The sequence below is a fragment of the Pimephales promelas genome, chromosome 19, assembly GCF_988280905.1.
Source record: "Pimephales promelas chromosome 19, fPimPro1.hap1.1, whole genome shotgun sequence".
Taxonomy (NCBI): Eukaryota; Metazoa; Chordata; class Actinopteri; order Cypriniformes; family Leuciscidae; genus Pimephales; species Pimephales promelas.
Genome location: NC_142787.1, coordinates 12,878,578 through 12,894,054, shown reverse-complemented (window position 1 = coordinate 12,894,054; position 15,477 = coordinate 12,878,578). Strand labels below are relative to the sequence as shown.

General features: G+C 35.6%; 1 protein-coding gene across 1 annotated transcript in view; it reads left to right on the top strand.

Annotated features, from left to right (window-relative positions):
• The window catches only part of atp8b1 (ATPase phospholipid transporting 8B1), a 40,114-nt gene that overhangs the window by 1,755 nt on the left and 22,882 nt on the right, over positions 1-15,477 (top strand). Inside the window, exon 2 of the mRNA XM_039661068.2 lies at positions 15,238-15,419. Within this exon, the coding sequence (XP_039517002.2) occupies positions 15,251-15,419 (169 nt within the window). The 5' untranslated portion in view covers positions 15,238-15,250. The remainder of the gene's footprint in view (positions 1-15,237; positions 15,420-15,477) is intronic.

Genomic DNA, 15,477 nt, shown 5'->3' with positions numbered 1-15,477 from the left:
TTCGATTGCTTTCTTTTTGAATTACAATTACAATCTGAGCATTTATTACATATTTTAGCTATAATTTAACATTTTAAATGTCAGAATGGTGAATATATTAGTTTTCACATGCATCAAACAAACACATTTTCTGTATGTTGACTCTTAAAATGATCACGGAAGTGATTGTATTAGAGATGCACTGATGTAGAAATTGGCTGATTTTACATATGCCATATTTTTATGGCTGATAACCAGTATGATGCTGATGTTATTACAGCATGTGATATGTATAGGCTCAATTTAATGTTATTATACAGTAAATAAATGTTATTTTAATTGTTACATTAGCTTATAATTATGCATAACAAGTATATAAAGTTGAATATAAAGACACTTTTCTTGCATCAAGTGAAATCTAGAATCAAATGGTAGAAACGATGCAAAACACAATAGCAGTGTTATATCATTGATATACTGTTTTAGCTGATATATTTAATTGATATTTTGTCATTTTTATTAGGTCTTTTTGAAAAACTATATAGTTGTATTAATTTGTATTTCAGTACGTCAAGTTAAATCAAATGAGAAATGTTAAAATGTGGTTTACATTTTATTTGATTTCAGTTAACGTTTATATATTATATATTGGTTTTTAGCTGACTTGAAAAATAGTTTACATCAAATACTTGATGGTTAACTTAGTTGTGATTTAAATATTTTTGTATAATGATTTCTAAACTTAATTGTGTGTTCATCTTGTTGATAGATTGATTGCTTTGTGTTGTAATGGACTATTTTTTTGCTATAGCAGAAGCTTTAAGGTAATCTATCTAGTCTTAGATCAATATTTCTGTGCGTTTATATGTATACTTGGCAAGCAGTTGTTTAATAAGTTGGATAATACACAGTTAATATCCAGTCATTATTTATAAATCTTCTGGCTTCATGTCGGATCTCCCTTTAATGGTTAATTTGGCGACTGTAGTATAGACATTATCTTTAAAATTATGTTTCTGAACTTCTGTTTTTTTAATGGTAGCTCTGTATATTTCTATGGCATCGCTGTCAAAGAGTAATTAGCATTTGAAGTGGATTTACTTATTGTAGAGTTAACGAAAGTTATGTTGTAACAAATGTTAGAAAATTTCAAAGTGAGCGGTTCATTTATAAATCCGCAATCCTTCATGATGTGGAAATACAAACCAGCACTGGAATTTAATGAAAAATACTGATTTGTTTTTTCTTCATTCATTTTTCCCATAGGGATTTAAAATCGTCTTCATTAAAGAGTTCTAGACCATGAACCATGAGTTTAAATCGCAACACTACAAACTTTGATTTGAAGCAAAAAGTATTTGAAAATCGGACAAAAATACAAAGACTGTGAACTTAAGTGAGGGAAAGAACTACAATCCCATGAAGCATTGTGAATGACAATCAAATTTAAAAACGATGGAGAAATATAAAACTACTCATTTACAAAAGTTGATAATGTATAAAAATATATTTTTGCAAAATAATATGCATATGTACAAACATTTCAGTGTTTTGAGAGAGACTATTACATCTTTTGCTGTGCTTCATGGGAGTGGGCGGAGCTTTTGGCATGTTGCTTGTTTTGACTGATTGGTGGAATTCTGTACAGCATCATGGGTAATGTAGTTTTTCATGAATTCCACAGTTAAACATGACTTTTTTTAAAACAAGCTTAAAGATCCACTGAGCGCGCAGCTTTGTGATGCATTGATTTAATTTCCACTGAAACCGGAAGCTATGGTGGGACATAGTGAATGGCTCCTCCCCCTTTTCAAATACCCAATAGCTTTTAGTTAACCTCTCAGACCATGGAAGTGAATCCGAGCACTGATGATGCGTTGGATTCGATAGTAGAGTTGTGAATAAATTCAGTCGGACAGTTGGAAAACAGAATAAAACTTGACCGTTTGAGCAACACCTCCAACCTATACTGCTCTGTACACGTGTCAATGGTCGCTTTGTCCAGGTGGTATTTATAGCATAGGGGGTGGAGCTTTAGATTCTAGAGAGCGTTTGATTGGACAGAAGATGTGATGAGAAATCTGCGGTGATGTCATAAAAAATTGTGATCCATTTTAGTGGAACTGGGAGACTAAGTTTTGAATGGTTATATCTCCTAAATGCGAATTTTGTCGTTGTTGTGGAACACACCAGCTTATTCATAACCTTAAGGCTGACATATTCATCATAGGTACTAAAAACTAAATCACTTACATTTTTTAAGGGAGCCTTTAAATAATGCGGACTGATTGCTATTAACATCCTTGTAGTTCACAGTAAGGCTGTCTTTAACGGTACTTGAACTCCATAGATGCAGAGACCAGTGCAGCGCTAAATTTCATCATCAGGTGCAACTCTTCAACTCTGTGTTGTTCATTTGTTGGTTACATGCATCATTGAAACCACTATACACAGAGTTTAGTTAGTTGTGACTCAAACGTCAAGTGCATGGTTAATGCATGGGTCATCTGTCCCGGAAGACCCCCATCCTCACACATCTCCTGTTTCTGCTCTCGTCTTTCTCTAATGGATGATACTGTTACCTAGTGCTCTAGCAGGTATGAGAGGCCAAACACATGTAGTTGGGTGTAATACGACTCAATTGTGATCCGTGGGAAAAGTTCACCTATGTAAAGTGTTGCTAAACAACGTGTTTTAACGGAGGAAGAGCAATGATTTCTTTGTTTATACATTTATATTTAAAGTAAAAAATTACCAGTTTACTGTTCCGGATCATATTGTTATTGCAAAGAAAAAAAAGGTTGTGTTTGTAATTTTAAGTTTTAAGTTGATTTCTGATTTATAACACTGTAAAACATGTCCTATTTTAACTTAAATTTAATTGCTGCCTTAAATTTTTAAGTGTAATCAAATTGGCTGTACTATATTAAAAAGTTGACGGAGTTGAATCGCATAGCTGTAATTCTATTTGATATATTTTGACATATTTGAGTTAAAGTAACGTAAATACATGAGTTGCCATGACTTATTGTTGTTCTCTCTCTCCTCTTTTACTAAATTGTTTTTCCTGGGCACCTGATATCTAATTTAATGGCCAAATGATATGGATTTTTTCAATGTTTTATGCTAATGTCACAACACTGTAAAAAAATGACTAATATTCCAAAAGTTATCACAACTTAAAATTCAATAGTAGAATTTATAATGTGTTGTTTCTACTTAAAAAGCAAGTGTTCATCCTGCCTTCATTTTAAGTTAATCGCTCACAACTTTATTTGAGTTATCTCAACAAAAAAACGCAAAATTTTAAGTTAATCGCAACAGTCATTTTTTTTACAGTGAAACAAGGTGAACGATAGAGTTTAGTTGCCAAAGTGCTAAAATTAGATATTTATTTTGCATGTATTTTCACTCAAAAATGTTTTAATTGGTAAATGTCTCAGCACTGACCCAAGTAAAAGCTAATACTTCACTTGTGAATTGACTAAAATTGCAGAGTTGCAGTGATCTGACGATGTTAAACATGTCATAGTGATAATCATAATCATATCATATAATAATAATCAGATAATCATAAATAATCATTCATATCTACCAGGAATCTGTCAGGAAAGACCATTTAATATAGACATTAGGGCTAAAATCAATAACTATTTTATATGTTATGGCCTATAACCAATACTAGTCTATATTGTTTAGTGTGTATTTTAAAACATCGAAGCCTCTAAAAACCTCATGTCTTGATTAAGTGAAATCAATCATCAAATGTTCAGTAAAATTATGAATAACTCTGACATATAAAGAGTTAATCTCTGATGATATATGCTTCCAATATCTATTCTTTGATGTTTTGTATTTCTGGTCGCCTCTTTATGTCGCTGCTTTTCTGAGCACACTTATTTTTTTATTTTTTTAACTTTTCTCAAAGCATTTCAGTGCACGGTTATTTAAAGAACGTTGTGTTAATCGTAATCAAATGAAGCCCCACGGCTTCCCCGTTAACAGTCACTCATTGGTATAAATCCAGATTAGTGCATAATAAGGCTTAAAATTTGTCTAAGAAAGTAGCAGAGATTGGTAAACGTGCCAAGGGCTCAAATTGGTTCAAGACGTTTTCATTGGATCTTCTTGTGAAAGGGCTGATGGGTAATTCTGACAGGATGATACACTTAAAAAAATATAAAGTTTTGTAAGATGCATTGGTGCATGAATCACACTTGAAAAAACAAAGAGTGTGGGGAGGTCTTGGTGGTGTGTGTTGTACTTTGTCAGGGTGAATTTTAAGCTTTAGGAAAGAAATCTTACTAATCAGATCTCTTTAATAGTTCCATTGCTTCTTCCAGATTAAATGTTCTGAATTCTGAGAAAGTCTAATGTGCTCACATTTGCAAATTATTTCTATTATAATGCACTTCTCTGCACATTTTTGATGGGTTTTGAGAGTCAGTCTTGTTGCTGTTCAGGTTGTGCTAGTAAAATCTTCTCTGCGTCCAACACAACACAAGCAAATCGCTCACCAGAAGTGGAAGGATTTGAATTTCCTGACTTGTAAAGCAAATGGGTGAGAATTTGAATCCAGTGAATTGCAAAACTGATTTGCACAAGGCATCTTGGGAAAGTTTCCCTGAGTCACTCTTCTTAGAACGAAGTTGTGTGTTAAATGCTCTTTGAAAGTGTAAAAATTAAACAATTATGTACAGATAATTATCACTTAAATCTATTTAATAACATGCAATCTTTAAAAAGAAGCTTACAGTCATTAAACCTCAATTTTGTCAAAAGTTTGTAAAATCATTGTTGGTCACATTAAATTCAGTGTGCCTATATTTATGTAAGAATAGGGAAATCAAATTCCCTTTCAGACAAGTGGTTTTGGTGGCCACTTTTTTTATTATCTGCTTGAATACAGAACAGAATCTCCAAAGCGAGGTTTATCAATAATACATAAAAAGAAAAAAAAACATTTTAAAATCTGCTAACATTATGTTTCCATAAATCAATATATTTTTATTTGAAACTTAGAACTTTAGAAACATTATGGAAACTTTGCATGTCAATTTACATATTCCAATAATCAAACTTTGTTTAAATTACAGATCAATGAATCGATTAATCGTTAACCATAACCTCTTAAATCTGAAGCGCTTCGTGAAACACTAGTAAACCATAGTAGATCACAATTTTATTTCAGAGCAGCTAGTCTCGAATGAGGCCAAAAGACAAAATAAGACAATACGTATAGATCACAGAGTGACATTGACATGCGATCATGGCGCAGTGTTTTTCAATGTCATTCGTGTGGTGGGGGTGTGTGCTTGGATTGGTTTGATCACTCCGATTGACAGGTCTTGATTTATATATTAAAATATTGTCTGGCTTTCGGGAACAACCATAGACAAGTCTAGTTCTGGCAGAAGAGTGACCTCTGACCCGACGCATGACGTATTGACGAATGCAGAAGCGCAGAGGAAAGTTTAAAATGAGAATATCAGAGGATTTCGATATAAGAGAAGAGGAGCTTGAGTTTGTTCCCAAGCTCTATTTGTTTGAACCGCGAGAGGATCTTATGAAGAGAAGGTTATGCTTCGGGTCACGTACGACCGTTACTGGAAGCCAGTGATTATAGTTTATAAAGTTATTTTCTTACAAAAACGCGTGGCTACTCTTCAGAAGGCTTTTATTAACACCCTGGAGTCGTATGGAGTACTTTTATGATGGATGGATCTGATGGATGTGCTTTTTTTGTGCGTTTTAAAAATTCTATTCACTCCAATTATAAAGCTGGGAAGAGCCAGGATGCTTTTAATATAACTCGGATTGTGTTTTGGCTGAAAGAAGAAAGTCATTCATACCAATAGGATGGCTTGAGGATGAGTACAAAATGGCATTATTTTCATTTCTGGTTGAACTAGTCTCTTTAAGATTATTAGTTTATGTATATTAAGATTACATATGTAATTTCAGGTCAATGTTTGATAAGGAAATTGTATATGCAATTAAAATGGATAAATATTAAAGGGATACTTCACCTCTGGAAAGATGGATGTGTATTTAAAATGGGTCATTTGTATTTAAAATGGGTGGGTCTTCTTAAATACAAATGTATGTAGAAGAAATTAGAAATTATTTTTGAATTTGGAGCTTTCTAGACTGAGAGAAGCCAGAAAATGTATTTTTGGCTTATGTGAATGAAAGACAACAACTCCCAGAATGCACTTGCTTCGCTGCTCTAGGTGGCCACAGCTTTCGGTAACAGAGCGCAGTCGTTAAACAACAAGTCTAGGCTACTAGTGAGTCTCCGTGATGAGTCTGCCTGAAAAAGTGTTTCGAGATCGGCCAAAATGTCCGGGATTCGGCTTTTGGCTCTACAAGTCACCATTCATTATGTTTACTGTGGCGAGCAGGTCGAGTGAGGGCCGCGGGAGAACGGCGCGAGGCCGGTGGAGTCATTACCGATGAGCGACACCTGTGAGACTCGTATCTCTCACGGAGGAGCGGGAATTTTAATGTTAAAACGCACGTCAACCGATCACTTGTTTAGCGTTCACGTAAACACTACATTCAGATTCACCAATCAGAATGAATTCAGTTAGATTGAAACAAAAGGTGTGCATGTAAACAATGAATGGCGACTGAAGAAAGCAAAAGCTGAATCCCGGACATCGACAGCTGTCATTAGCCTATAGCCCCTACTACTCAGCTTTCTCCACAGAACAAGAGCCTGCTAGCTTAGCTTCCAAAAAAAAGATGGCTGACACTATGTGTTCATTCTGTGAGTGAGATCCCACCCTCTATGGGCGGGTTGAGAACATGCGGGACAGCCCTTAATTCTGACTGTAGTCTTTAGCCTCTGGCCAAAAAATCCTCCGATGACGCAAAATGAAAATTTTTGCATCATTGGAGGATTTTTTTTCCGGTGTTCTGTCGATTTGTCCTACCTTGTCAGATTTTCCTACCGTAGCGCAAAATTATAGCCATATCTATCGGTTCATCCTACCTCGTCGTAAAATCCTACTGAGCGTTTCTGCTTCGCGTCTGTGACTAAGTTACATAAAATATTTCTGTGTAACTTTGCCGAATTTTCTTATTAGGCCATGTTACGGTGATTTTACAGTGCAAAGTAACGTTACCTCTTCAGATTGTCCTATGAAATAAACGATAGGATGATTTTACGTTGCAAAATACCTCATCAGATTGTGCTACCAGTATGAAATAAACGAGTAGTATGATTTTACAGTGCAAAATGCCTCATCAGATTGTCCTACCAGTATGAAATAAACGAGTAGTATGATTTTACAGTGCAAAATGCCTCATCAGATTGTCCTACCAGTATGAAATAAACGAGTAGAATGATTTTACGTTAATGTTTTTATGAAAAAAATGCTAATATGAATTTGCTTTGTATGAATGTGAGAGTAAACAGTTCTCATTACTGCTATATATCTTTGTATAGTAATAATTGACAAAAATAGTGAAAAACTTACCTCAGATGAATAAGATCTCGCGCAAGTAGTAAAATATTATGGGCGTGTTGTTCAGCGTGACAAAAAATGACGTATTATTGATGTGCGCATGCGCAGTAAGCCTTGGTAGGACAATCTGACGGGTAGGATGGAATGTCAGAACACCGGCCAAAAAAATACATAAATCTCTCGTCTCAGGGGGATATGAGAGTGGAAAGCATGGTAATTCGAAAATACTACAGGATTTCTACTAATAAAAAGCTCAATGCTAAATCCTAAAGTATCCCTTTAACTTCAGGCCTACGTCTGATCCGCCAATCCTGATGGCAGTGAGATGTTGGCTAAAGCGTGTTCATCTCTCCTCTCAGGTTGCACAACAGCAGGTGAACGTGATCTCAAAGGGTTCCCTTTGTGTTTTCCTTCCTCTTATTTCCCGAGCCCATCCCCCCGTGTGAAAGGGTTACCATAGCACGGCCCCGGGCGAGACTTTCAAAACCATTTTCCCGAGACCAGAAGCACCTGGTCGCTCATATTCGCGTCACCTCAGACCTACAGAAGGTCTTTGTGGGCGGCGATGGTGGTTTTGCCTCTTGAATGGGAATCTTTGTTCTCGTCATCATTGAATAGTGAGTATGTTATGGCGTGGCGTCAGAGATCAGTATAGTCGATAAGTGTCATTCACGTAACAGGGAAGAGTTCATGATGGAAATAAGGCTTTAGGGACTTTTTTTTTTTTTTTTCAAAATGCTAAACCCCCAACAAACAAACAGACAGATACTAATCACACACACATAGATACAACTGATAGATAGGTTTGGTTTCCATTCGAAAAACATGTTTAAAGCGAAGGTCTCTTATTAAAACATTCCAGAGCTTCTTGAAATGCCTGCATGCATTGAGAACTGACTTGTTATATAAACTGAACATTTAATTTAACATTTAATTCTTTAACATCAGCTTTTGTTAAGAGAAAAGACATTTTGAAAAAAAATAATAATAATTATGCAAAATTGCTAGTTTGAATGGCAGAAAAACACTTCTGAAGTGTGATGATTATAAATAAATCAGACAGACGGCTGAAGGGCTTGAGAGTGTGTAAGTGGATGATATCTCACTCACCTAACGTGTTGTTCAGGTAATGTCAGACTGAAGGTATGTTGTATGTATGCTGAATAGTTTTAAAGGTTATACACGTCAACTATAAATATGAACAAAGGCCTAAGTTTTAGTTTAACTCTTTCCCTGCCAGTGTTTATCTTTTTAAATGTTGCCAGCTAGCACCAGAAATTTGTATCATTTTCACAAAACTTTCATGTCCCCCAGATTGTTTTGTTGAATGAATATCTGATAGAATCTGGATTCAAACACCCACGTGATCTCGTTCCTAAAAAACAACAATTCGTCTCGTCTATATCCAGTGTTTTCAGATCGTTTGCTTTGTTTCTGAAAGAGGGACTTCATTTGTTCCAGTGTTGCATTTTCTTCTTGGGTCAGTTCGCTTTCACAAGGGAACATTTAGCGTACCAAAATGTGTTTGTCACATGTGAGTAAAACTGTTTTCTTATTGGTCAGAGTTTCCTCTATGAAATCCATCAAGATGGATTGACAAGTTTGCTCCCCAAACTTATGTTAGCTTCATCTGTAGATGTCAAGAGTGACACGTACAAACACATATATGAATGTAGTAGTATTCATGCCCGCTCTGGGACATGGATTGCCGGAATATTCTGTCAATGCTGGGACTGGGGAGGATTTGTGTCATAAATGCCTACAAATTCTGTCAATGGCAGGGAAAGTTAATACATAATTTTTCATTAAATCTACACTGTGTAACTCTTTTAATTTATTCTTAGCTAAAACACTTAGTTCTTTCAAAAATATATGTGCTCATTATTTACTTCGTTCAAGTAATAAAGTGTTCTCGTGAGTGTATAATATGCCATTGAAAATACATACGGGTAAAGGGTTCTAATGTCGGTCGCCATGTTGCCCCTCCATCTTGAAAGTACATTAGCCAAAGTGGGACATACCCATTAATTCAAGCTTCGCCTTTCGCGTTCATGTTTGAGTTAACGCTCATGGACGAGGTCGAACTGGAAACCATGTTTGTGGGCGGAGCTTAGGTGGAGGCAGATACACCCATCCATCCATCCATCCATCTATCCATCTATCCATCCATCTATCCACACCCACACACTCCATCCACCCACCCATCTATACATCCATCCACAGCCACTCACCCATCCATCCATCCGTACACATCCATGTCCCCATCCATCCATCCGTCCGTCTCAGGATCATTTTAATATTCATAAATAGTTCCTGAAGAGGGTTTTGTTGAATCTGAGAACCTTAATTTTGAGGAATGAACCATTTAGAGGAATAAAGCATTCAGAGCTCAATATGTGGAAAGTATAATTCTTTAGTCTGTTAAAGAAAACCTTAATGAAATTCTCTGATTCATCCACTTGAACCTCGGGAGGTTTGTTTCTCGCAGACCTCAGCTTTTCATAGCTAAAAATGTCGCCGACAGTGGCGTTGCGTCACATACGCAAAGTCGTGGATAAACATGGGTGTGTGTTTTGCATGATGTGTTTCTTTCTCTTTCCGGGTGTGTGCTCTGTTACGCTCTTGACACAAGTTTGCGGGAGCATCCTGGTGGATTGTGTGTTTATTTCAGCACTGGTAATCATGGCAGTGCTCGATAGTTTCAGTACTGTAACTTTATCTCAGACTTTAAGATGATTTATCTAGGGTTACATTCAACAAACATCCTTAAGGGAAAAGTTTCTTGGCACCTCATATGATAATAAACCAAGAAAGGCATTGGTCTTTGTTATGGCTAAATGTCTTAAGTCATCTTCCATCATCACTCATTCATGTGATGGACAGTTAATGGATACTTAAATATTTAAAGAGGGATTCTTCCCTGCTGAACTTTTCCAAATTAATCTCTTATCAAACATTGACCTTACTGTAGATGCCTGGCATCGTTGAAGACTTTAGAAATGCTTGAGCGCTCAGCTTGATCGAGAACACCTCAGTTTTTCATAAGACCATAGGAGGATCATCCTATCATTGTGGCGACATTTGCATCTGAGAAATGAAATTCTGCCATTAAACTCAACATGAAATCCGAATTGACCCTCTGAATATTTACAGTCCGTTCTTTACTTTCTTAAACCATGTTCCTGGTGTTAATGTGAATTATTCATCAATGTTTTCTTGTTCACAATCTTTTATCAAAGTGCAGCAACTTTCCTTTTTATCTGACATAACCAATATTTATATTTATGCAGCCGCAGCATGGCTTTATTCGGACGGGACTAAACAATGTTTGAGTTTCAATTCTTATCAATCGACATCTCTGATTTAATGTACCGAAGTGGACGGGACGAACATATCTGTAATTATTACAGAGAGTGTGTATTTTCTACATAGGCGTCTGCTATGTTTTTTTTAATTAATGACTTATTGGTATAGCTTTAATTCATTATTAATTGAGCAGAGACATCTAGACAAGTATCTTACTTGACACTGATATTAAAATGGCTCTAAAGATTGATATTAAAATGTGGCTCTATTTATCAATTTTACAATTAATTCAATTAATTAAATAAATTATCAGCAATCACAACATTCTCATTCGGAGTCGGACAGGATTAGATTTCTCCGAGGACTGTTGAGTTTGCTGAAAAACAAAAAGTGATTTGCCCTAAAATTGTTTGCTGAGGTTGTGTGAGGAAAAAACACAGACAGGGCAGATTCGGACAAGATTGAAATCACAAAGTAGTTCTGTGAAGCATGAATTTTTCTAATAATCCTCCTTGAAAACTAGTCCCGAATTGTTGTTTTTCTAGAAACCTGTTTCACACTCGTATGCATCACATTATGAATGTAAAATGAGTTGTGAATGTTGTTGACCTGGCATTTGTTCCATAAAAGTTGTTCTATGCGTTATATTGCATATTTAGGCATTCCTGGAGCTCAAACAGTAGAGCATGAAACTGGGAACACAAACGGCATGGTTTCGATTCGCGGAGAACACATAAAATACTTATAAAATATGAAACCTCACATATACATATTCTTGAAAATATGTTTAAATGTAAACTTAGCACAGTACCACCAGTCAAAATTATCCATCCAATATTTTAATTTAACTTTTATATAAACATATTTTTATCTAGCTTTTTTTTTTAACTGGAAAAATATCTGAACCACATTATAAAACTTTTAAAATGTATTTATAAATGCAATTAATTAGAATAATAGTCAATTGTATTTTTCAAATCTACAGTTTTTTTAAAACTTATTTGCTTTCTATTGCAGCTGTGTATATTACATTTTTCCATATGAAAATGAGTATCTCATCTGACCCAAAACTAAACAAACACTGTGTGATTTACTGTTCATGGAGAGAGTCTGTATGGATGTGGTTTCCAGTGTTTTGTGACTGCTGGTGTAGAATGATGGACAGAGAGGGTGTGTGTGTGTGTGTGGAGGGTGGAGTCCCGTGACGTCAGCTGTTTGTTTATTTGACAGGAAGGTTTTATATTGTAGCAGATGAAATGTACTGATATCATCAGAATATTTTCCCTAGCAGCAGCACACGGTTTCCATGTCAGAGGTCCACGTTTTGATCATCCAAGTAACAACACACAGTATTAAGAACCAATCATATGTAAACTTCTGAACTGAGTATTATTTAGTGTAAAGCCAGTTATTATTTTGTCTTGTGGTCTGTAAATATCTATTATGTAGAATAGCTTTTTTTTTTTTTTTTTTAAATAGCAATACTAAATAAAAAACAAAATGCAAATTTTTGAATTAAAAAATGAGGAATATTTGGCAGATTCTGCAAAGGTAAACTTATGACCTCAAACATATCACATATGTATATTTAATGTTGCCTTTTTGAATTACTTTAGGTGCAATAAAGCGGTTTCTTTTTCTTGCTCGAAACTCATTCAAAGAAGAATAAAAAATCCTTTTATGGATAATACAGTTTCATTATGATTCAAAGTTAATCATTGTGAATTAGCAAAAAGGGCTTTTGAATTCATTTAAAAACCTATTATTGAATCAAGTCTAACCAACCATTGTCCCAATCAATTAAAATATTTTAAACGACGTTTTAAAATGATTAATAAATTCATTTTAAATGCAACTTCTACATTTTTCAAAAACATTTGTCCACATGTAAAAATATGTATGGGCATCAAGTTATTAATCAACAACCAATTAACTAGTCTCAATGTTTTAGTGGACTTTGCAGGACAAAACATTTCTTTTTATTACTTGTTTTTTGAATATGATGATTCAGTAACACCCAGTACTAAATAGTTTCCATTCCTATACGATGTTATTTGCATGCATTTGTGTGTGCAGTAGTGTACAATCTGTGTGTGTTTTTCTGCTAGCCAAATCATTGTTTTGACATGTTACAGCATGACACGCAACTCTGTGTATTATTGGGTCTGTGTGCTGTCTATGCACCCGTTCAAAAGCCTTAAAGGTGCAGTGTGTAGATTTTAGCGGCATCTAGCGGTTTGGTTGCGAGTTTCACTAATGGCTCAGCCCACTGCTCACCCCTCCCTTTTGAAGAAGCTACAGTGGCTAAAACGGGACAAACATCTCGTCGTCTGAGAGAATAGCCAGTGTAAGCCAAGTTTCTGAACTGTCCATTATAAACCACATCGTGGATAAAGTTTACAAAGCCGTAGTCAGGCGAGGATCAAGCGTCTTAATATATAATATAATAATAGTAATCAGCTGATTGTGTCACAAACGTAACCAGCAGATTTCTCCCCACATAGCAAAGCCATAGTACAGCGAGGGAGAAGAGCCACATGAAACTATGCAACTATTTACAGGGTTCCCGCGGATCCTTAAAAAGCCTTAAATTAGATTTTTAAAATATAAGGCCATAAAAGGTCTTAAAAAGTCTTATTTTTACTTATGAAAGGTCTTAAATTTTAGATGACACTTCGACTTAGTCGTATCTAAATGTTTTCCAAATTAAAACCATCTAATTATCGTATGTATTATTTTTATTGGCCGATTCTATCTTTGTGGATTTGCTTGTTCACGTGACAATTCGCATCACATGCGCGGCAGAATAACGTCGAGATCCTGCACGCGAGAGAACAAGAAAGTTGCCAAATGTCAGTTCAGTCGTAAGTTAATTCTTTATGTGCGTAGGGGTATCACATCAGCAAGAGTGCCGTTTTCCTGTGCAGAAGTGTGATAGCATTATTCAATAGTTATACAATAGTTAAATTAAAAATAAATTGACATTGTGAGTTACCTTTTAGACACAATATTATCAATAGTGTTTGTTTTCCCTTTATTTCGCCGACAAGAATTTAAAAATGAAACCGTTGCAGAGTATATCGGTCTCAATGCAACAGACAGCGATGATTTGAATGAATTCCGCGTCATTTTAACGGTTCAATGAACAATCACTTGCTTCTTCCATTTGAACAAATCGGTTGAATGAATGAACTCTCTCAACTCGCTTATTAGTTTCATATTTAAAGTAAAACGTTAAAATTAGAAATCATTTCATATTTAAATATTTAATATTGATTTAAAAAAACGTATAGCTTTCTTTATATAATTGTAAATGGAGTGTAAATATTAATGCCACTTCTGATGCTGCTTCTGTTTCTAAATTACTGAATAATTTAATTTGAATGTTAGTATTTGGCATAAAACGTGATGCATAACTCTAAATAAGTTTAGAAAAAAATGTCCATAAATGGGTGAAAATGCCCCTGGAAATGGATTTAAAGTGGCAAATATTGCACTTTAATTAATCATTTCTGCCACTGCTGTGAACTGACCACTGCATAGAATATGAAAATATGAATATCTTCACGAATCTGTTGTCAACAACAGGCCTAAATCAGCCATGGCACCAGCACAAAAACACAATCAGTAAAATATCATCTAATTATTATCAACAAAACGTTGAAAATATTGAGCCATATTTTTGTCAATATTGCACACCCCTACTGTATGGTATTAATTTTGATTTCTTAAGGTCTTAAAAAGCCTTAAATTTGACTTTAAAAAGTGTGCAGGAACCCTGTATATATATATTATTCTAACAGGGTAGTAAACGTTTAGCTGGCTAATATGAGCTGTTACTGTGGCCGAGCTGGTTAAAGCGTAACGCGGCAAACACGGCAAAAATGACATGATTGTAACAGCGCGCGCACCTCCGCATCCATTAGACACCATTTACTACACACAAATTAATAAATAATAATGAATAAAAATATTGTTTTTTTCTCTGGTTTTGAAAAATCTTTGCGATCGACTTAAAATGCTTCCAAGATCGACTTGTCGACCGCGTAATGTTCCGGTAATGTTAATGTTTACGGTCAATAGTACTAATCAGCTGATTGACAAAGCTATAACACGAAACAATCCAACTGCATATTTTAAACCACTGACAAGGGAAAAGTCACTCACCGTGTTTATGGCTAGATTCTAGGTTTCTGCGCCTTCTCTTTTAAGGTAGTGATGAAACTCGATCTGTAGTGCTGTTTGTTCGCTGTTGGCTACAGTAGAAACATGATGTCACAATATGTCGACCTTCATAGAAGGGGGTGCCCGCGGTTATGTAGATATAAATGTCTCATTCTAAGCTAATAAAACATTGAGTAAGGTCTTTATACACCACTGATCACATAGTTAGGATATTATATTGCATTTCTGTCAATAGATCCTCAGAAATATTACACATTGCACCTTTAATGTGATGTGTGTTTGTGTCTGTGCGCAGTGGGACTCTCAGGATGAGTGTGCGTCCGCGGGCAGATTCCCAGGGTTCCCTGGAGGAGCCGGATGATGAGGTGATGCCCTACAGTGACGACGAGACAGACGATGAGTTGCAGTCAGAAGATGACTTGGACCGGACTGAAGACCAGCTACCAGAACCAGAACCCAGACCCGCTCCTGCTCCCGGTGAGATGAAGACCCATCTGCATGCTGGGAAACTCTCCTGGTAGAGATGTTTTGTGTT